This window comes from Puma concolor, chromosome D3 (assembly GCF_028749965.1).
Source record: "Puma concolor isolate L17-30 chromosome D3, mPumCon1.1.hap2, whole genome shotgun sequence".
NCBI classification, from domain to species: Eukaryota; Metazoa; Chordata; class Mammalia; order Carnivora; family Felidae; genus Puma; species Puma concolor.
The window spans coordinates 1021100-1041076 of NC_141678.1; the positions used below are offsets into that span (position 1 = coordinate 1021100).

Sequence of the window (19977 nt, forward strand, 5' to 3'; positions counted from 1 at the left end):
ACCCGCCTGTCAGCAGCCACCGCCCATGGCCCCCAGACAGGTCCCCAAGCCCCCGGCCCCACGGCCACGAGTGGGGTCTGTGGCCACCCCCAGGGCAGCCCCAGGGCCGGCTCGCATTGTGCAATGCCGCCTTTCTGGAAGAATCACGGAACGTCTCCACGACTCCCCTCACCCCTGCCCGCTGTGTCTGGCCATCCTTCCAGGAGGAGCTGGGGGGCCCCCCCCACCACCCCAGCTGAACAGGCCTCCCTCGGAGACAGAGCCTCCCGACCAGCCCCTCGGAGAGCTCTGCCTGCCAGCGGTCGCCAGTGGTGTTTTATGAGAACGCGTCGATTTTGTTTGTTGGGCTAAATGGCTAAGCGAGCGTGAACCCGGCCTCCCTGGCTGGGGAGAAGCCGAAGGCCTGATCACACACACCAAGCGGAAACACCAGGTGACATTTTCCGTCTGACGAGTTACGAGGCTCCTGGGGGCCGGACGGTGGTGGTCTGGCAGGGGATGGTCCTCCCTGCGGGGACAGGGATCCTCCGATCTTGGCTGGAAGGGAAGGACGGTCTGTGCAGGAGGAGGACCGTGGTGTGGGCGCGGCCCAAGGTCTGCGCGCCCGCCCCCACCAGCCCCAGGAGGCCGACCAGCCGACTACCTCACCTCGTGCAGGAGGAGGGCCCCCAGCGGTGGGGTCCGAGCCCCCCTGCCCACCCTGCACCCCTTTCCTGTCTCAGCACCTGCCTCCCCGAGAGCCGACGGCAGCCTGAGGGCCACGGGTTCCCTATGGCAGAGATCTTGTGGCAAACACTCTTTCTGCCCTGCAGTACGGGGTGGGGGGGGGGGGGTGGGGGGGGCTGAGGCTCGGTGGCCAGCAGGTGCAGGAAGCCAGGGTTCCGAGCCCACACGCTCTGCCCCGTCCACGCCGACCACAAGCCCACCCCAGCGATGCTGGGACAGCACAGCAAAGCTCCCAAGGGGCTGGGACGCGCAGGGAGGCCAGTGTGGTGGGCTCGCTGGCCCCATCGTGGCCTGAGAGGCGCTGACGATAGGGTCTTCCTGGGGCCCAGCCTCACCCCACCCTCCGAACACCGGCTCTGGGCCGTGGCGTGGCCAGGCCTCTGCCACTGTGGGACCCACGCTGGGGCCTGAGCTGGCCCTCCAAAGACTCGACTTTGCCCCAGACGGTGCGCGGGAGGGCTGTTCGCACAGGTCTGCTGGGAGCCTCGCTGTTGTTGGACGAGCCCTTTGGGAATTGTGTGTGTGTGTGTTTAAACTTTATTTTTGAGAGAGAGACAGAGCATGAGCCGGGGAGGAACAGAGAGAGAGGGACAGAATCGGAAGCAGGCTCCAGGCTCCGAGCGGTCAGCACAGAGCCCGACGGGGGGCTCGAACTCACAAACCGCGAGATCATGACCTGAGCCGAAGTCAGACGCTTAACCGACTGAGCCACCCAGGAATTGTTTTCATTGAACATACGGGTCCTTGGAGCCATTCTAGCTCGTGTGGCCACCCCATGGCGTGTAAATAATGTTAGCTCTCAGCCCAATGCCACCCCCTCCTCCCAAAATGCACCCCCAAGACCCCAGGGGCAGTGAAGGGGTTGGGGTCACCCCAGGGGAGAAGACAGTGCTGCCAGGGGCCAGCATCTTCCTGCCTTCGTGTTGGATCTTTGCCCTTTGGTGGGAGGTCGAGTGCTTCAAGCCCACGGGTATGGTCATCTAAGCCGCGTAACAAGCCATCCCGGAGTTTAAAGCAACGACAATCACTCTATCGTCTCCCTGGTCTCTGGGGGTTGGAACACGGGGCGGCCTGGGTGGGTCTGGTGTGCGCCACGGCTGGGGCTGGGCCGGCAGGGCTGGGAGCCGCCGCGCTCTGGTGACCATCTCTGTATCCTCACGCAGACCCAGCTCCTCCACGCCGTCAGGAGCACGTGGCAGGGTGGCCTGGGGACCCCCTGCTCCCACAGCGGCTCAGGACCCGGGGGTGAGTGTCCCAAGAGACTCTGCAGAAGCTGGGTGGCCTCGTCCAACCCACACTCATCGAAGAGCAAAGAGCAAGCCCGATGTCACTGGTCACCAGGGAAATGCTCACCGGAACCTACTGTCACAAAACAGCACACAACAGAAGTTGGTGAGGATGTGGAGAAACCGGGACCCAATACCCTCCTGCTGTGAAACCAGTGTAGGGTTTCCTCGGAACCTTGGGGTCGGGTGACCACGTGCGCCCGCAGTTCCCCAGAGAGGAAGCGGGCCTTCAAACCAATGCTTGTACGCGAGCGTGCCCGCGGCACCGGTCGGACGCCAACGGTGGACGCAACCCGGATGCCCGCCAACGGATGAAGTGGTGAACAGCTGTGGTCCGTGCACGCAGTGGGACACTGCGCGGCCCCAGCAGGGAGTGAGCCCTGACACCTGCTGCACACAGATGAGCATTGGCAAGAAGCCAGACGCAAACGGACAAACACCGTGTGATTCCGCGTGGATGGGCAATCCGGCATCGGTAAGTCCGTGCGGACAAAGCGGATCGGCAGAGGCCGGGGCGGGGCGTGAGGGCGAACGGCTGTGGGGTTTGCTTTCAGGGCTGACAGGATCTCTGGGAGACCAATAGGGGTGATGGTGGCACAATGTCGAATGAACTCACTGCCTCTGAATTGCACACTTCAAGCATTTTTTTTTTCAACGTTTATTTATTTTTGGGACAGAGAGAGACAGAGCATGAACGGGGGAGGGGCAGAGAGAGAGGGAGACACAGAATTGGAAACAGGCTCCAGGCTCTGAGCCATCAGCCCAGAGCCCGACGCGGGGCTCGAACTCACGGACCGCGAGATCGTGACCTGGCTGAAGTCGGACGCTTAACCGACTGCGCCACCCAGGCGCCCCTCAAGCATTTTTTTTAAGTTTATTTATTTTGAGAGAGGGAGAGTGCTTGCGAGCAGGGGCGAGCAGGGGAGGGGCAGAGAGAGGGGAGTGGGACAGAATCCCAAGCGGGCTCCGCGCCAGCAGCGCACAGCCCCAGGCGGGGCTCCAGCTCCCAAACCGTGAGACCACGGTCTGAGCCAAAATCAAGAGTCAGATGCTTCACTTGGCCGAGCCCCCCGGGGGCCCCTGAATTTTCAGCACACGTTAAAATGGTTGATTTCGTGCCGTGTGAATTTCGCCTCAATGAGAAGACGAAAGTCATAAGTAGATAAACTTTAAAATTTCAGGGGCTCCTGGGTGGCTCAGTCGGCTGACCGTCCAGCCCTGGGTTCTGGCTCAGGTCACGATCCCAGGGTCGTGGAACTGAGCCCCACGTCAGGCTCTGCGCCGAGTGTGGGGTCCGCTTGAGATTCTCTGTCTCCCCGCCCGCCCCCCGCCCCTCTCCTGCTCACTCGCTCTCTCAAAAAAATAAAACCAAAATAAGTAATAAAAATTTCATAAACACCGCAGAGCGTCGCTTCTGCCTGCGGGGTCCCAGACCCTGCCACGTTCTGGAAGCAAACGCCTTGCTGCATATCTGGTATTTAATCTACTTCCCAAGGGTCGGTCGTGTCCAGTAATACTAGAAATTAATCACAGCTTCTCAGAAACACAGCAAGGGTTCTCCGTGGTCGAAACAAAAGGGATCCGTCCCGAATGACAGGTCAACACCGTGACTCTGGGGACACACGGGGCAGTGGACCCTCTGCAGCCGGCGGAGGAGGAGACGTGCCCGCGCTGGGCCGTCGCGCTCCCCCGGGCAGAGGGCGGGTGGGGCCGCAGCGTGGGTTCCGGGGTCTGTGAGGAAGGGGAGCTGCCCCATCGTGGTCAGCGTGGCCGGGGCGGAGGTCGCGGGGACCTCACACAGACACAACACAGTCATCGGGGCGTCTGTGCGGCTCTCAGCAATGAGGCGACCTGCGAGACGAGCCAGCTCCAAGGAGAAGCCCAAGCGCAGGCCTAGCAGGCAGCCCGAAGGGAACCCCCAGACCCGCGCAAAGCCGGCCCCTCCCCCCGCAGGCCAAGTTCACCGGCACGTGCGGGGACGGGAGCCTTCCGTGAGGGGCTCAGCCAGGCGCGCGGCCGAGGGTCGCAAAGGGCCGGGGAGAGAGGTCGCCAGGCCGGGCGCTGGCGGCCACCAGCCACAGGCCAGACCCACCGCCTGACTCGGTGGATGGCCTTTCGGGCACGGGTGAGCTCATCTTCCCGTGACCACCGCAACGGGGCCGCGAGCCACAGCAGTCACTCTGGCCCTCCGTGCAGCCGGGGCACCTGGCACGGTCCGCCGTGCGGATGGGGCGGCTGAGGCTGGAGGGCCGTGCGTGTCCCAGGCTGCCGGCCACCTCCTCGCCTAGAGGCCGGGGGTTTGCGGTGGGGACGTGTGCCACGCTCGTCGCCCTCACCGAGCTCTCAGGAAGCAAGCCGGCTGACACCTAGTCGCCGAGAAGTTGCTCGGTGCCCGTCCAGTGCTTGAGCGTGGCGCTTATCGGCAGGACGTGCGGCCCGCATCTCGTCGCACGGGCGCCACGACTTCAGCGTCTCCCCGCCCAACCCCACTCGCCTCCTGGAGGGGACAGGGCACGAGAGACTAAGACAGAGAGACAGGGAGACTCCACTGAGAGCGCTGGCCAGGCGTGGGCCGCGAGGACCTGACGGAAGGACACTGCGGGGCACACAGTAGGTGCCCTGTCAACACCGGCCTCCCTGACGGTCCAACGGGGCCTTCAGCCACGAGATGCTCACGGGCGGGAGGGCCCTGCATCCGCGGCCCACTGACCAGGAGGGCGGCCCCGCGACAACTCCACGAGCAGCTCCCCACGGGCCTCACCCGTGCGTTTCTGCAAAGAGATGTGCATTCATTTTAAGCTCCCGTCCTGAACCGGGCAGAGTGGGGTCTCCGTGGGCCAGGGGTGGGTGGTGTCAGGGAGGGACGTATGGGCCAGGGAGTGGGACGTAGCATCTGACCCCGGGGGGTGGCTGACCGGCCAGGTTGGGGTGCGGCAGGCCCCTGCTCCCCCAAGGGGAGGGATGCAGTGGGGGGCAGGCCGTCCGAGGGGGCCGACCCTGGAGTCAGGGTCACACACCCTGCGGCACTCAGGACCCCCCCGAGTGGCCCCTGCACTGCCTGTCCTGCCCGACCCCCAGCAGCCCCACCATACTGCCCTGAGGACGTCCAGGAGACCGCTGGTCCTCCCCTGCCCTGCTGCCCCCAGGGCCAGGACGTTGGTTTGGACGCTCCATCCACGGCCCCTCCTCTGACATTTCCTACCCTGGAGGTGTCCCTTGCCCTGCTCTGCCTGATCACCTCATGAGCCCCCATCGTGGGGGTCTTGCCCCCTTAACGCTCTGCGAGGAAACCAGTGCAGGACCCCTCTCGGGGACCTCCCAAAGTCATACACACCCATTTCCCCAGAACAACCCCTTCTGACACCCACGGCCAGCCCGGGGTCCCCGAGACAACCTCAGGTTGGACAACCCCCTAGGAGGACCCCCGAACTCCCCGAGAGCAGCTCTTCTCGCCATCAGGGTTCACTGCAGGGAAGGGACACAGGGTAACACCACCCAGGGGAAGGCCCAAGGGGCCCCCAAACATGCACCTGCGGGGTCCTCCACTGGGGCCTTGGACAGACTCAGCTCCCCAGCCCTGACGTGTGACAGTGCACACGGGTCACTGCCAACCGGGGGGCTCCCGCCTTGGTGTCCCGTCTTTACGGGGGGCTGTGGAGCCAGGTGGCTACTGGCCCCTCCGGGGGTAGAGGGGATGCCGAGCGGCCCAAAGCCCGCCATGACCTGCACGTGGACCCCCGATGGACAGGGCGCTCGGGGCCCGAGTCCCTCCCGGAAGCCGGGCAAAGGCCAGCCCTCACTCCAGCCCGGGTTAAACGCTCCATCAGACCCCGTGCCACCAGGAGGCACGGCAGACAGGGCAGCGGCATGGACCTCCTCCCTACACAGAGCCACAGCCCAGGGGCCCCGGCCCGATGCCTCGTGTCCACCGAGGCTTTGGTTTCCTGCCCGAGGACCAGGGCTGACCCAGCTTGGAGTGGCCGCCCATCCTCAAGGGGGGTGGGGGGCATGGCGGAGTCCCCACCACGCAGGACTCCTGGGGGTGCTGGTCTCTCAGATGCCGTCTTTCCACGGATGTAATTACGAAGCAGGTGATGGAAAGAAAGTTCTGGAACTGGATCCAGATGATGGTCACACAGCATAAATGCACCAAGTGCCACTGAATCACACACTTTAAAATGATTCATTTATATCAAGTGGGTTTCTTCTCAATCTTCAGTGTAAGTACATCCCAAATATTGCATAGAACACACTTCTACTAAAAAGGTACTTAGTGTGTATTTCAAATTCTCCCCAAAATTGGTTTTTAAAAACTTCTGACTCAAGCTAGGGTGTGATGTCCCCAGCTGCAAACAAACTCGTGCAGACCCAGCCGGGTGGCCTCCTGGGGCGAGGGTGGCTGCCGTGGACTTGTGGCAGGTGAATGCGTGGGCACCAGAGGGAGCACAGCAAGGGAGGACCGCTGAGTGGCAGGGGAGCTCACAGCAGAGAGAGGAGGGTCAACATCGGGTGGGGACCTGGGGTGGCAGTGCTGGCACCTGAGGGCATGAACGGTGGAGAGAGAGAGACAGAGAGAGAGAGAGAGAGACAGAGAGAGAGAGAGACAGAGAGAGAGAGAGACAGAGAGAGAGAGAGGGAGGGAGGGAGGGAGAGAGGCACCAAGGCCGAGAGGTTCGCAGGGAAGAACCCGAGTGTCACTGGAACTCGTAATTAGCGTTGCCTTGCGTTTGTAATTTAAAAACGATAAACAAAACCAGAACTGCATCTTAATTGGGAAAAAGGCAGTCGGTTCACAGGAGAGGAAATAACCGCTCTGCTGTCCCGGTGCAGCCTGGAGCCGCTCGCTCCTCCCAGCGCCCACGGGGCTCCGGGAGGGCGCCCCCCCCCCCGCCCCCAGTCCCCGTCACGGTCAGTTCCCCCCAAGGCACCACACAGAGTTCTCTGTGCTGTAGGGAACCCACAGCACCTCGGGCCTGGCTCCCCAGGAAGACCGGTTCTGAGAGATCAGCTGGAGGAAACACACAGGCGCCAGCCGCCGTCCCGGGTGCTGGGACACTCGCAGACAAGGGGACGAGGCACACGGCTCTGCCGTCGCAGAGCCGACGGCACTCGGACCACTGAAGTGCACGACGCCGGCCGTCAGCGCCTCAGGGAGTCAGGGCGGGACACGGAGGCCGCGGGGCCGCGGGCTGGGAGCTGCCGGGGAGAAGGGCCCTCAGCGCAGAGGGTGCCGCCTGCAGACCTCCGGTCACCGTGCCCCCCCCCCCCCGGCTTGGGAGCCCCTGCAAACGCAGACCCCGGGCCCCAGGGGTCTTGTACTCAGATCCCAGACGGTTCTCGAGCCCCTGAAAGCCCGGCCCTGACGGCCATCAGGTGCTCAGGTCCCAGGGGCGCCTCCCTGCCGGTCTTCTCCATCTGTCCCCGCCCTGCGTCCCCTCAGCCACCTGCCCCCGGGGCCATGGGGCCCAGAGGTCGAGAAACACCACAAAGCGCAGCTGCCCAGGCGCGCACGGGGGTGAGGGGGTGTCGCGGGCGGGACGTGCAGGGGTGAGCCCCGGACCCGCTGGAAGGAGGAAGGCTACCGACAGCACACGATGCTGCAACAATCGAGAAAACCTGCTTGGTAAGAATCCTGTAGTTTTACTTTAAAAAGCAGGATGGCATCTCTCTCAATCAGCGTGAGGCCTCAGCCCTTCCAGGGCTGCCCCCCGGTGTCCCCGTGCCGGGGCTCAGCTGGGGCCGGGACGGCCTCGGACGCGCCAAACTCTGCCGGAAGCAGGCGGCTCAGGACCCCCGGGCCCTTCTACCACAGACGTGTACGCGCCCCTCCTCTGTGCCGGGTAAGTCCCGGGCCCCGGGGGCCAGACGAGGACCAGGTCGTGATGAGCTTCCCTCGGTCTCTGGGAAGGGTGGCAGGGACCGTCCACGGGGCACCGACGGCAGCGGGGCCATGAACAGGCGGCGCCCCACGTGCATGCCCGGAGCTGTTACCGACAGACAGGATGCCGGGCAGAGGCGCTTCCCTGAGGCCTCCCTCGGCTTGGGGTCCGCAGGCAGGAGCAGAGAGCAAAGCTGCAGAGAAGGCAGCGCAAAGGCCCGGGGGCAGAAGCGGACTTGAGATGGGGCCAGGACGGTACCACCAGGGGGCGGGCGCTAGCATCCCTAAAACCACACAGGTGTACGTAGAAGCAGCACCCCTTCACCCCTCACCCAGCGTCCCCACCAGGCACACAAGGGTCCTGGGCCACCGGGGCAGCTCCCTAGAGACCCAAGCGGCCAAACCACTGCCGGCTGTGACTCCAGGTGCTCCCGTGGGGGCGGGGAGGGGGGCGCTCAGGCAAGAGGCTGCAGAACCAGGGACGCCCCCTCCCTGGCTCTGCACCCACACCTGCATCTCCGCCAGGCCCCCAAACCCACGGGAGCGGCTATCACTCACGTGACTCTCTCCCTAAACAAGACGCTTTTTAAGAGGAAGCCGGACTCACGCCGGAGGGGAACCAAGCTCGCCCGGCAGAAACGGGGCCTTGAAGAAAGAACCCGGAAACACAGCAAACGACCGGCCTGCAGCTGCCAGCACCCACGCCACTCGGGGCCGAGACGGTTCAGGTGGCTCCACCCGTAACTGTCCCTCGTGGGGCAGACACGCCCACCGCGCACCTGGGACCATGGGGAGGTAGGTCCTCCTCAGCTCGACTGGGAACAGGTGGCTTGTGCTCCGTGCTGCCCACGACTAACCAGGACAGAGAACCCTCACTGTCGCTCCCAGGTCACAGTCCAACTGCAGCAGGGAGGGGGTGTGGCCCAGACGCTCGGACGTAAGGGGACCGGGGGTCACACAGGGCTGGCAGAAGCCACCGCCCAGTGCACCCAGAGCCCCGTGTGGCCGCAGCCCCCGACCCCCACCCTGGCCCCACGCCCACCAGGGCTCCGGCTAAGGGAGAGACTTCCAGAGGAAGGGAGAGGCGGGGGGCAGGCGTGGGGGGCCGCGGGTGGACACGAGGTGCCCTCCGTGCACGGCCGGCACTGTGACCACCAGCCTGCAGACCCGGCCGCCGGAGCAGTCAGAAGATAGGCCAGCGCTCCCCGGACTCCGCCCCGCCACCCACAGCCCACCCCCATCTCTCTCTTACAACACCACAGGTGGGGGCGGGGAGCGGGCGCTCAGGGTCAGCTGAGCGTGAAGTGCTGGGCGCAGAGATCATCCTGCCGGCCCAGCAGCCCCTGCGCAGGGAGGAACTCCAGGGGCACCGACTCCTGGCCCCTCTTTTTCTTCAGGTCTCGCTCGAACACCTGCAAGGGACGGACAGGTGTTCCCACGCCGCACGTCCCCTGCACCCCAGCCGCCCAGGCCTCAGCCCCGCGCCCTCACCTCGAACGCCGTGAGCTCCAGCAGGGGTGCGATGCTGGTCTCAGGCACCGACAGCGCCTGGTTGATGACGCTGGCGGCCTGCGACACCTCGGGGTGGTAATGCCGCTGGAGGGTCTGGGGAGGCACATGGGCCGTCACCCCCCTCTCCCCAGGGCAGCCCGGGGACCCGGACGGCACCACACGGTGGGAACACGTCCGGTCACGGCAGCCCCCGGGGGAGCCGGGGACGGGGGGGACACGCACAGCTCACCTGCAGCTCCCACAGCGAGCTCTCCAGGGCGCGGCTCTTGGCCGGGTCCTCCTCTGCAGGATCGTAAGGGTCGGCATCCAGCTCTAGAGCGAGACCCGGGCCCTGCTTCACAGCCTGCTCCTGAGCTCTGGCTGCTGGGGGCAGGCCCCCCACCCTCCTGGTTCCCCATCACTCCCCTGCCAGGTCTCTGAGCCCTCTCAGGTCCCCCCAACTCCCCTCCCAGGTCCCCATGCCCCCCAGGCTCCCCCCCACTCCCCTCCCAGGTCCCCACACCTCCCAGGCTCCCCCCAACTCCCCTCCTAGGGCCCCCCACTCCCTCAGCCTCCCCAACTCCCCTCCCAGGTCCCCAAGCCCCCCAGGCTCCCCCCGACTACCCTCCCAGGTCCCCAAGCCCCGACTCCCCCCCCACTTCCCTCCCAGGTCCCTACGCCCCCCAGGCTCCCCCCACTCCTCCCCCCCCCACTCCCCTCCCAGGTTCCCACTCCCCTCCCAGGTCCCCAAGCCCCGACTCCCCCCCCCACTTCCCTCCCAGGTCCCCACGCCCTCCAGGCTCCCCCCGACTACCCTCCCAGGTCCCCAAGCCCCGACTCCCCCCCCACTTCCCTCCCAGGTCCCTACGCCCCCCAGGCTCCCCCCACTCCTCTCCCAGGTCCCCACTCCCCTCCCAGGTCCCCACGCCCCCCAGGCTCCCCCCGACTCCCCTCCCAGGTCCCCAAGCACCCCCCCCACGCGCTCACCGGGGCCCAGCGGGCGGTGCACCAGCACGCGGCAGGCGGGGTGTCGGCGCAGCAGGTTGCAGATGAAGGGCAGCACCATGAGCAAGGCCTCGGGGGGCGCCGTCAGCGCCAGGCGGGACAAGCGCTTGGCGAAGGCAGCCACCAGGTAGGCGGGCAGATGGCTGGGCAGGATGGTGAACGTGAGTGACCCCCAGTCGCCCAGACTCCCGGCCCCTGCTCTGAGTCTAAGCCCCTCCGAGTCCCCTCTCCGGCACTCACGAGGACGACAGGAAGAGGTCGGCCAGGTGGAAAAACCGGGCCCGATACTTGACATGGAAGACAGACGGGTCCAGGAGACCGTAGAGTTTCCGGTAGAAATCAGGGTACTCGCTGGGAGTGCAGGGGTGAGGAGTGGCACGCAAGCCAGGGGGGCGGGGGGGGGGACACGGAGTGAAAACACGGATCATGGCTCCCAGGGGCCCTGTCATGCCCCAACTTCCCCTAGGGCAGCCCAGCAGACCACCAGCCCAGGACAGGGAGAGGACACAGGAGGGGCAGACACGCACGGCTGGACCCACAGGCAGGCGTCCTAGATCGACACTCACAGGTTGTGCTTGTGAATCAGGATGAAAAGTCCGTTCAAGGCCAACAGGCTGATGGCGCCCCCTGCAGACCAACGTGCGGCTGAGAAGCCCCAACGAGGCCTGCTCCCCCCCACCCCTGCCGGTGAGTTCAACAGAGCAGGAGGCCCCCGGCTCTGTCCCGCCAGGAAGGGGACTTGGGCTCTAGCATGCACCAGGCCCTGACGACGGCTCCTCCAGCCCCAGTTCCGGGAGCCCAGCCGGCTGGGAGGGGAGCCCGGCACTCACCCACGTCATAGGCGCGGGTAAGGAAGTCGATCATGAGGGTGGGCTGGGCCAGGTGGGGCAGGATGGCATCATGCATAATCACCAGCACCTTCTTGTACAGGCTGAGGGGCAGCTGGCGGGGAGGCAGCAGCGGTGGGTGCGCCCGCCTCACCCCAAGACCCACGTGGGCCAGAGCGGCCCAGACCCGGGGGACCTGCCCCCCACCCCGCCAGTACCTTGTGCTTGAGAAAGCCAAGCCACATCAGCTGGAAGGCCTTCTTGTGCTCCTGCGGGGGAGGGGGTGGGGTGCCGTCAAGGCCGCACACAAGGCCCCCACCCCAGCCCCCGGGCCCCGGAAGGGGAAACGGCACTCACGGCCTCCCTCCCGCCCTGCGTAAGAACTAGAAACCCAGAACTGGAGAAGTTCCAGCAAAGCGAGAACAAACGCGCACCCAGAACACGCCCACAGAGCAGCCGGGGAGCAGCGCACCCAGGGCCGCACGCGGCATCGACACCGGCACCCAGGAGCCCGCTAAGAGCCTGGGAGCCAGGTACCGGCGGCCTCCACCCCACCCCCGTCCCCGTGAAGGAGCCTCGAGGCTGTCTGAGCCGGAAAATTCTGGGTCCCACACGTGCTGCCTACGCGTGGAGAGGGCCCTGTCCCCAGCGCGCCCCCCGGAGCGTCTCACCTTCAGATGAGCGACCTTCCACTTGTGCGACAGCTCTGTAGGGAAGGCAGGGGTCAGAGGGCGTGCGGGAAAGAGGCGGCGGCTCGCTGGGTGCCCCCGCCTGCCCCCCCCGCCCCCCCCGACGCTCACCAGCGTGTTTCACGTAGAAGCCGGAGGAGCTGATCTCCTGGCAAGGCAGGCTCACGGCAGACAGCAGCGCGAAGGCGTTGTTCCAGAAAGCAGGCGGCACCTGCCGAAAGCCTGGCATCAGCTCGGGCGCAGCCCCTGCGCACCCCTCCCCCAGACACGGGACCCGGCTCACCTCGGGGTACCTGTCAGCCACCTGGCCCACGACACCCGTGGCCGCCTGCATCGTGTGGTAGCGGACGTCGTCGTGCTCTAGGTACTCCTGGAACCGCGACACCAGCAGCGAGTGGTCCTCCTCCGGAGACAGCAGGCCTTCCACCACCGACTGCGGGCCGGGCCGGGCAGGGAGGTGAGCTCAGCGGGCCCACCCGGGGTGCCCGCCACGCCCCACAGCCTCCCCCGCCCCCCGGGGTAAAGGGTGTGGCAGAAGCAGCTCCTCCCGGAGCCACCTGCAGCCAAGGCCCATCCCGGCTGTGCCCAGAGGTTTTTCAGCCCCCCCCCCCCCCCGACACCGTTGTGGCCCCCACCTTGAAAAGCTGGCGAGGGAACAGGTAGTTGCCCTCCCACTTGGGTTTCTCCAGGGGATGTGCTCCCTCCAGCTGTACGAACTTCATGAGCGTGCTGAGAGCCAGCTCCTGGGGAAAGCGGGCGAGGGAGTGGCTGAGGTGCCCGGACCACACGTCACCTCCCCGGCACCTAAGTCTCAGTGCACCCAAGACAACGCTCCCCCACGCGCTGGGACACAGAACACCGGCCGCTAGGACAACCAGCAGACAGAAAACCAGACGTCCTCAGGTAAGCGCGGACACGCAGAAGACTGAGGCCTCACCCCTGCCTGAGTGTGCGCAGCCTGGCGGGTACGCGCAGGGTAGAGGCAAGGCCAACGACCTGACTCACCTTGACCTCAAAGGAGGGGTGGGCCAGAAGCTCCCGCAGGCGGTTACAGCAGCTATGGTACCTGTGTCTCATCCACACCTTGTACTTCCGCGTCGCCCCCTGGGACCCTGAGGCAGAGCAGGGTGGTCAGACCACACACACCAGGCTGGACGCAGCTCTCCCCCCTCCGCTCTTTGCGCAGCCCCACCCGCAAGTGACCGGAAACGGGTCACCGTGGCCCCAGACCTGGTGCGGGGTGGGAAACCCTCCTTGCCTCACTTCACCCCAAGACCTACACAACCAGCGGTGGGAACGCGTAACCCCGACTGCCCACGTTAAACAGGATCAGATGCTACAAGTGATCCCCAAAAAACAAACAGGCGCCTGGTGGCTCAGTCAATTGAGTGCCCAACTCCTGATTTCAGCTCAGGTCGTGATCTCAACATTCATCAGTTCAAACCCCGTGTCTGGCTCTGCACTGGTAACGTGGAGCCGGCTTAAGATTCCCTCTCTCCCCCTCTGTCTCTCTCAGTCCCTCCCCCGCTCATGCTCTTTCAAAACAAATAAAACAAAACAAAACCCCGGAAAAAGCACAGCACGCTCAACCTTTGCTCTAAACAGACCACATACAGACTCTCTCACCCCAACCCTGAGCGCAATGGTCCCTCCCCACGGGGAGCCCCGGCTGTGCCCTTCCCCTGACCCAAGGTAAGGCCGTGTGAGGTCATCCCGTGTTGACAAAGTCTCCCTCCAGCCCTTCCAGAGACGAGGCCCTGGACCCGGCGCGTGCTGCGAGAGGCTCACCTGCCATGACCGTGTCCTCAGAGGGCAGCTGGCCCACAAACAGCTCTCCCCGCTCCAGCAGGGCCCCGAATAGGCGGCTGCACGCGCGCACCGCTTCCTGGGTCTCCTCCGGGTCCTCCGACTGCAGGGACACGGAGGTCGCAGGGGGCCGGCCCTCCCTCCTCACTCAGGGCCGCGACGCTACCCTCCCACCGGACACCCCCTCCCCGACCTGGGAGCCCCGCGAGACGGGAGCAGACGCCCGGGAATCCCGCCGTCGGCCCGCGTGCGCGCCCCCTGCCAGGCCTCCGACCCGGGACCGGCCCCGGCGCCCCGCGCGCCCCCACCTGCAGCACGGCCAGGATGTCGAACACGGCGTTGGCCTCGCGGCGACTCGCCAGCACCGCCTCCAGCAGGCGGCCCAGCGCCCGGCGCGCGCCCCCGGGGCTGGGGTCCCGCTCCATGCCGCCGCCGCCGCCGCCGCCCCACGCGGAACGCACGGACTCTCAAGCCACCGTCCGGCGCGCCCCTGACGTCACCGCCCCGCGCCGAGGCCTCTCGCACGACGTCCCCGCCCCGCGCCTCTGGCGTCATCGCCGCGCGTCTGGCCGAGAGGCGTGCGGCCGGCCGGCATGGCGCTCTTCCACGTCGCGCGGTACGCGGGCCCCGAGGCGGCCGGGCCGGAGCCCGGGGAGGACGGCCGGGCGCGCGCGCTGCTGGAGCGGCTGCAGTGCCGGGCCCGAGAGCGGCAGCGGCGGAAGCAGCAGCAGGAGCCCGCGGGGGCCGCGCAGAACTCGGGGGCGGCGGGACGGCGGCGGCGGCGGCCGCGCAGAGCGCGGAGGCGCGAGTGCGGCGGGCCGCCGGGGAGCCCGCAGGCGCCGCGGGGGAAGCGGCGGAAAGTGGACGGCGAGAACGCGGACGCAGGTGGGGCCGGGCCGGGCGGGGACGGGGGTCCCGGGTCCGCGGGGGTGGGGGGGCTGACGCGCCGCCCCTGTCCGCTTCTGCCGCGCAGGGAGCGGCGAGGAGGAGCCCGGGGAGAGCAGCGCGAGCGCCCAGGCCGCGGGGCCGCCGGGGGACTCGGGAGAACGGCCCCCCGAAGAGGCTTCGGGACCTCCCGCCCACGCCCTTCTGCTCGGGGGCTTTGAGAGAAGCAGGGCGCCAAAGGTGAGCGGCCCGGGGTGGGAAGGAAAGTCTTCCACGGCTTTGCTTCGGCCGGGAGTCGGGGTCGGGCGGCTGTCGCGGATCCAGCCCGTGTTGGTGGGGTAGCTCCGAGGGTCGCACCTGTTCAGCAAGCGAACGGCTTGGACTTCAGTCGTCTGTCCTGCAGTTTTCTTCTTGGTGCCTGGAATTCTATGTCAGCTTAGAGTTTTGTTTGTGATTATAATAAAACTGAGAGCGAAACTTGCAGGTAAACGTTTTAAATGGGTTTCTGGGTTGCATCACAGTAGCGTTTTAAAACATATTCTCTTAGCTGGTGGGCGTATCTAAGGAGTAGCTATCTTAGTGCAAGCTTTCGAGAAGCAGCTAGTAAGTTACAGAGCTCTTGGGTGGTGGTGATTACCAAGAAGAAAACGGTAGGTTTGCCAGGGTGCGCGGGGGAGCATTTGTGTCAGTGCCAGTGTGGAGGTGCACCTTGACTTGTGATCAGAAGACAGGGGGCAGCCTGGGTAAGGTGGACTGGAGAAAGCAGGGCAAAGGCCCTGAGGCAGCAGTGAGCTGTGGCACGTAAAACGAGGTTTGTATGGCTAAGGCTCAGGCAGCAACAGGAGGCTGGGGGCAGGTGAGTGTGGGTCACGGAGGGCTTTGCAGGCCAGGCTCAGGGTGTGGACGTTACCGCGGGTGTGAGAGGAAGCTCCCCCGGTGACCTTGCTCAGGGGAGAGGTACTTTCTGGTGCGCGTTGCTTAATTCCTTTAGAGGTGGCGTGGGGGTGGGGAGACGCCGGGAGACGCGTTAGAAGGCTCGTGGGGCCTGCCTTGCCGTGGCCTCTTCGGTTTGAGTGTCGCGAGTCCTTAGTTTCCGCTGGTCTTGTTCCCCTAACCCCGCGGGCTCTGGAGTCTTCATTTGGCCCCTTTCTCTTTACGGTAGGTCCAGCCTTTCCTGCCCTCGTGGTTGGCTGAGCCAAGCTGTGTCGGAAAGAGCGTCACCGAAGATTCGGTGCCTATCGAGGACATCCCTGCCGTCCATCCTGACATGCAGAAGAAGCTGCGGGCACATGGCATCTTCTCCTACTTTCCAGGTGCTCGGGGTGGGGGGAGGGGGAGGTGCCTTCAAGAGCCTCCTCGCCCAGAGTCACCAGAGCCGTAGCGGCAAGGCCGTGGCACAGCAGCTGACAACACGGGCCCTGGGCAGGGCCAGCATCAAGCGTGGTCTGGGATTGGGGCATCTTCGGCCGCCCGGGCCTGGCAGTCCCTAGAGGCTCTGGTGTCGTCCTCGAGTGAGAACAGCCCAGCCTGGAAGTCATAGATGGGGGACAAGTCTCCTTTGGGCTCCGGTGCCTTGCCGATTCTGGTGGTTCCGGCACAGACGTGCCTGTCGTCCCTCCTTGTCCAGTCCAGGCCGCGGTGATTCCCGCTCTCCTGGAGAGCACAGCTAACGGCTTTCTGGTGGCCAGGGGCGGCTACCGGCCCAGCGACCTTTGCGTGTCTGCCCCAACGGGCAGCGGGAAGACCCTGGCCTTCGTCATCCCCGTGGTACAGGTGAGCGTGAGGACCGCCGTCCTCGGAGGGGGGCTCGGCCGACAGGGAACCGGCTCTGCTGAGGCCGGTGGCTGTCCCCACCCCACCCCACAGGCCCTGCTGTGTCGTGCCGTGTGCCAGGTCCGAGCCTTGGTCGTGCTGCCCACCAAGGAGCTGGCTCAGCAGGTATGTGCACCCCACGCTCTGAAGTCAGACTCGGGGTCCTTGTCACTGTGGCGCTCCGTATCAGGTCGGTGACGGCCGCTCCTTCCCCAGGTGAGCAAAGTGTTCAACGTCTACACGGACGCCACTCCTCTCCGTGTCGCCCTGATCACTGGGCAGAAATCGCTGGTCAAGGAGCAGGAGACTCTCGTTCAGAGGACGTAGGTCTTGATGGGTCGTGGGCCCCTCGGGGAGCAGGGAGCAGCCGCATCGTAGCCGTCCGGCCCCCGCGAGAACAGAGGGCCTGGCTGTCTGCGGGTCTCCCCTGTGTTGGGGGTCGGCGTGGGGGCTTCTGCTGAGCCGCTCTCCGCTCCACAGAGCAGACGGCTTCCGCTGCTTGGCTGACGTGGTGGTGGCCACCCCTGGCCGCCTGGTGGACCACATCGACCAGACCCCGGGGTTCAGCCTCCGGCATCTCCGCTTCCTGGTACGTCGGGCGCCTGGAGGGAGGCCCGGGCTCGGAGCCGACACCGACCTCGGCCACCAGACTCCAGGTGTCCTGCTTCTCCTAGGTCATCGACGAGGCCGACCGGATGATCGACAGCATGCACCAGTCCTGGCTGCCCCGGGTGGTGGAGGCGGCCTTCCCGAGCGATAGCGCCAAGGACCCCTGTGCTCTGCTCCAGAGGAGGCAGCTCCGGGCCACCACTGCCGCCAGGTACACGCAGCGAACTCTGCCCTGAGCTTGGTGGGGCCACCCTGAGCGTGGGTCCCGTCGCAGTTCCCCTCGGTCTCCCAGACCCGCTCTGCCTTGGCGTGTCCCGGGCGGCCAGGTTCAGCAGGTGTGCCGGCCGGGCCAAGGTCGCCGGCCCACCGCCCGCTCCACTTCCAGCACCTGCTGCCCTCAGATGCCGCTGCAGAAGCTGCTCTTCTCGGCCACCCTGACACAGAACCCTGAGAAGCTGCAGCAGCTGGGCCTCCACCAGCCCCGGCTCTTCTCCACGGCGCTGGCACGCGGGGGCCCCAAAGACGCGGACGGGGACTCGGGCGGGAAGTACACCTTCCCCGCAGGGCTCTCGGTGAGCAGGGCGCACGGGGCGGGGAGGGGGCGCACGACGGTGCTTGGGGCGGGGCCAACCCCGTGCTGTCCCCGCAGCACTGCTACGTCCCCTGTAGCCTCCGCACGAAGCCACTGGTCATCCTGCACCTGATCCTGGAGATGAACTTTTCCAGGGTCCTCTGCTTTACCAACTCCCGCGAGAACTCACACAGGTGAGGTCTGAGGGGGTGGAGGGGGCAGAGGGGAGCAGAGGGGAGGCGGGTTCCGGGCCCTGCCCACCTGGCTCCCTCCCGCCTCTCCCGCCCAGGCTCTTCCTGCTAGTCCAGGCTTTCGGAGGTGTGACGGCGGCCGAGTTCTCCTCCCGCTGCGGGCCTGGCCAGAGAAAGGTGGTCTTGAAGCAGTTTGAGCAGGGCAAGATCCGGCTGTGAGTACCCGGAAGGAGGGGAGCGAACGCTCACGGCAGGTACCGGCCTGGGCCGTCCGGGGCGTACTTCCCCAAAGGAAGCTCCCCTCTGGAGCCGGTGGCGGTGTCCCCCGCAGGGCCGGAGGGAGAGGGGCTCCCGGCCTTGGGCGGGGTCTGAGCCCCTCGCACTTCACAGCCTCATCAGCACAGACGCCACGGCTCGAGGCATTGACGTGCAGGGTGTGCAGCTGGTCGTCAACTACGACGCCCCCCAGTACCTGCGGACCTACGTGCACCGGTGAGGCCTGTCCCGTGGCCTTGGAGGGAAGGGCCCCAGAGAGAAGCCACCGTCCGGGGCACCCCTGGGGGCCAGCACTCGAGGTGGTCGTGCTCGGTTTTAGGGTCGGGAGAACCGCCCGCGCGGGAAGAACCGGACAGGCCTTCACGCTGCTGCTCAAAGTGCAGGTGAGTTTGCGGGGCGCTTGCCGGGGGGACGGGGGGGGGCTCAGCCGATGGCCGAGGGGAGGCTGAGACCCCTTCCCGTCGTTGGCCTGCAGGAGAGGAGGTTCCTCCGGATGCTGGCCGAGGCGGGGGCACCGGAGCTGGCGCGGCACGACATCCCCGGCGAGCTCCTGAGGCCGCTGGTCCCTCGCTACGAGGAGGCCTTGTCCCAGCTGGAGCAGGCCATCAAGGTGAGGGGCCGTGGCGTTCTTGTGACACGCATCTGACAACGTGTGCGAGAGCGGGGGAGACGGTGGGAGGGCGGGAAGGGGGGCCGGGGCCAGAACCGCACTTCCTGAGCAAGCATCCGGAGGTGCTGCGTCTCAGGGTTGGGGCGCCAGGGCGGGGCCGCGGACGGGGGCGGGGGGCCGGCACCGTGCGAGTCTCTACCTCTCCCCTCCACAGGAAGAGCGAAGACAGAAGGCGGCCTAGACGCGCTCAGAGGACGCTGCAGAGCAGCCCCTTCCCACCCCGTGCCACCTGCTGGGCTTAGCCACCTCCTTTCTAGAAAATCCTGAGCGCCGCCTGCCGCGTAGGTGAACAGAAGACAGATTTCTCAGATTTCCAAGGAAGCAACCGGCCGAGAGGGCGCTTGTCCCCCTTCCCGCTGCCGCCTCGTGCCCGGCCCCAGGACGGTCCCTGCAGCAGGCCTGGCTCTGGGCCCAGGGTGAGGGTCTGGGGGAGGCTCAGTGGCCTCTGTGCATGGTGCTCTCTGCAAGCAGGGCTTAGTAGGACCGTTCCCGCGGTCCAGAGCTGGCAGGGCGGCCTCGGGGGTTTAGCCTCGAGCCACTTGGGTCCCCACGGTGCCCGCCATCCCGCATCACACAGGTTGCTCTGCGTCCCGCACTGGCACCTGGCTCGGGGGCTGGCTGGCGTGTGACGTCTCCTGGCGCCGTCCCAGCGTGGCGTGCCTGCATCCCCGTGGCATCAGCGTGGACCAGACCACACGCGCTTTCCCGTCAGTCACCACGCGGGAGCGGGGTAAGCCCGGCAGCGCGCCACGACATTCCGTTGCTTCAGAAGCGCTGACCCGCTGCTGTGCCAAGGGTTTGTTTCCACAGTTCATTTGCCGAAATTAAAACAACCTTACAAACCAGGGTCGGGCCCTAGTCCTTTGTCCTGAAGCAATCAGCAGGGTAAGCGGAGCACAGGCCGGGCTGCGTGGCTGCCTGCGGGGGGCGTGTGGCAGGGGTAGGAAGCACTCAAGCTGGGAATCTCCAGCTAAACGCGTCCATACCCCTTAGAGACAAAAACCAGCGTTCTCCGCGCAGAACCAGCTTACGCCTCTGTACGTGCTGCACACGGCACCCCCGGCACGAGCCAGAGACGCCAGAGATGCCAGGCCGCAGGTGCTCAGGGCCAGGAGGGGCCTGTGAGCCCCGTGTGTTCTCGCTCTGCGCCAGGGACCCGCTGAGCCGGCTGAGGCCTCGCCCACGGCCGGAGCCGGATGGCGCTCGACATCCACCCTGGGGCGCTGCCACCACGGGCACCGGAACCGGAACCGCC

The 19977-nt window shown here is 66.2% G+C and overlaps 2 protein-coding genes across 4 annotated transcripts; one reads left to right on the forward strand and one right to left on the reverse strand.

The window, feature by feature from the left end:
* Positions 1 to 6176: 6176 nt before the first annotated feature.
* Positions 6177 to 14206, reverse strand: NOC4L (nucleolar complex associated 4 homolog). Of its 2 annotated transcripts, XR_015242144.1 has the most exons (16): positions 14017 to 14206; positions 13691 to 13811; positions 12908 to 13014; positions 12538 to 12645; positions 12186 to 12335; positions 12014 to 12113; positions 11885 to 11919; positions 11432 to 11482; positions 11217 to 11328; positions 10953 to 11013; positions 10627 to 10737; positions 10369 to 10529; positions 9632 to 9714; positions 9382 to 9495; positions 8670 to 9302; positions 6177 to 8084 (listed from the first exon to the last, which is right to left on the reverse strand). XR_015242144.1 is itself a non-coding variant. In XM_086681390.1 (15 exons), exons 1-15 carry the CDS (start codon positions 14131 to 14133, stop codon positions 9180 to 9182), a joined length of 1554 nt encoding a protein of 517 aa, XP_086537516.1. In that variant the 5' UTR covers positions 14134 to 14206; the 3' UTR covers positions 6177 to 9179. The 2 variants fall into 2 exon arrangements, 1 of the variants encoding a protein (XP_086537516.1); XM_086681390.1 differs by having other exon boundaries at positions 6177 to 9302.
* Positions 14207 to 14254: 48 nt separating this feature from the next.
* DDX51 (DEAD-box helicase 51) lies at positions 14255 to 19567 on the forward strand. 2 transcript variants are annotated; one of them, XM_086681386.1, is made up of 15 exons: positions 14256 to 14593; positions 14682 to 14833; positions 15756 to 15906; positions 16221 to 16366; positions 16460 to 16531; positions 16622 to 16728; positions 16886 to 16994; positions 17080 to 17225; positions 17400 to 17586; positions 17664 to 17779; positions 17875 to 17991; positions 18167 to 18268; positions 18372 to 18435; positions 18528 to 18662; positions 18877 to 19567. In XM_086681386.1, exons 1-15 carry the CDS (start codon positions 14302 to 14304, stop codon positions 18901 to 18903), a joined length of 1923 nt encoding a protein of 640 aa, XP_086537512.1. In that variant the 5' UTR covers positions 14256 to 14301; the 3' UTR covers positions 18904 to 19567. The 2 variants fall into 2 exon arrangements, with proteins under 2 accessions (XP_086537513.1, XP_086537512.1); XM_086681387.1 differs by lacking the exons at positions 18372 to 18435; positions 18528 to 18662; positions 18877 to 19567 and having other exon boundaries at positions 14255 to 14593; positions 17875 to 18030; positions 18167 to 18256.
* Positions 19568 to 19977: the final 410 nt, after the last annotated feature.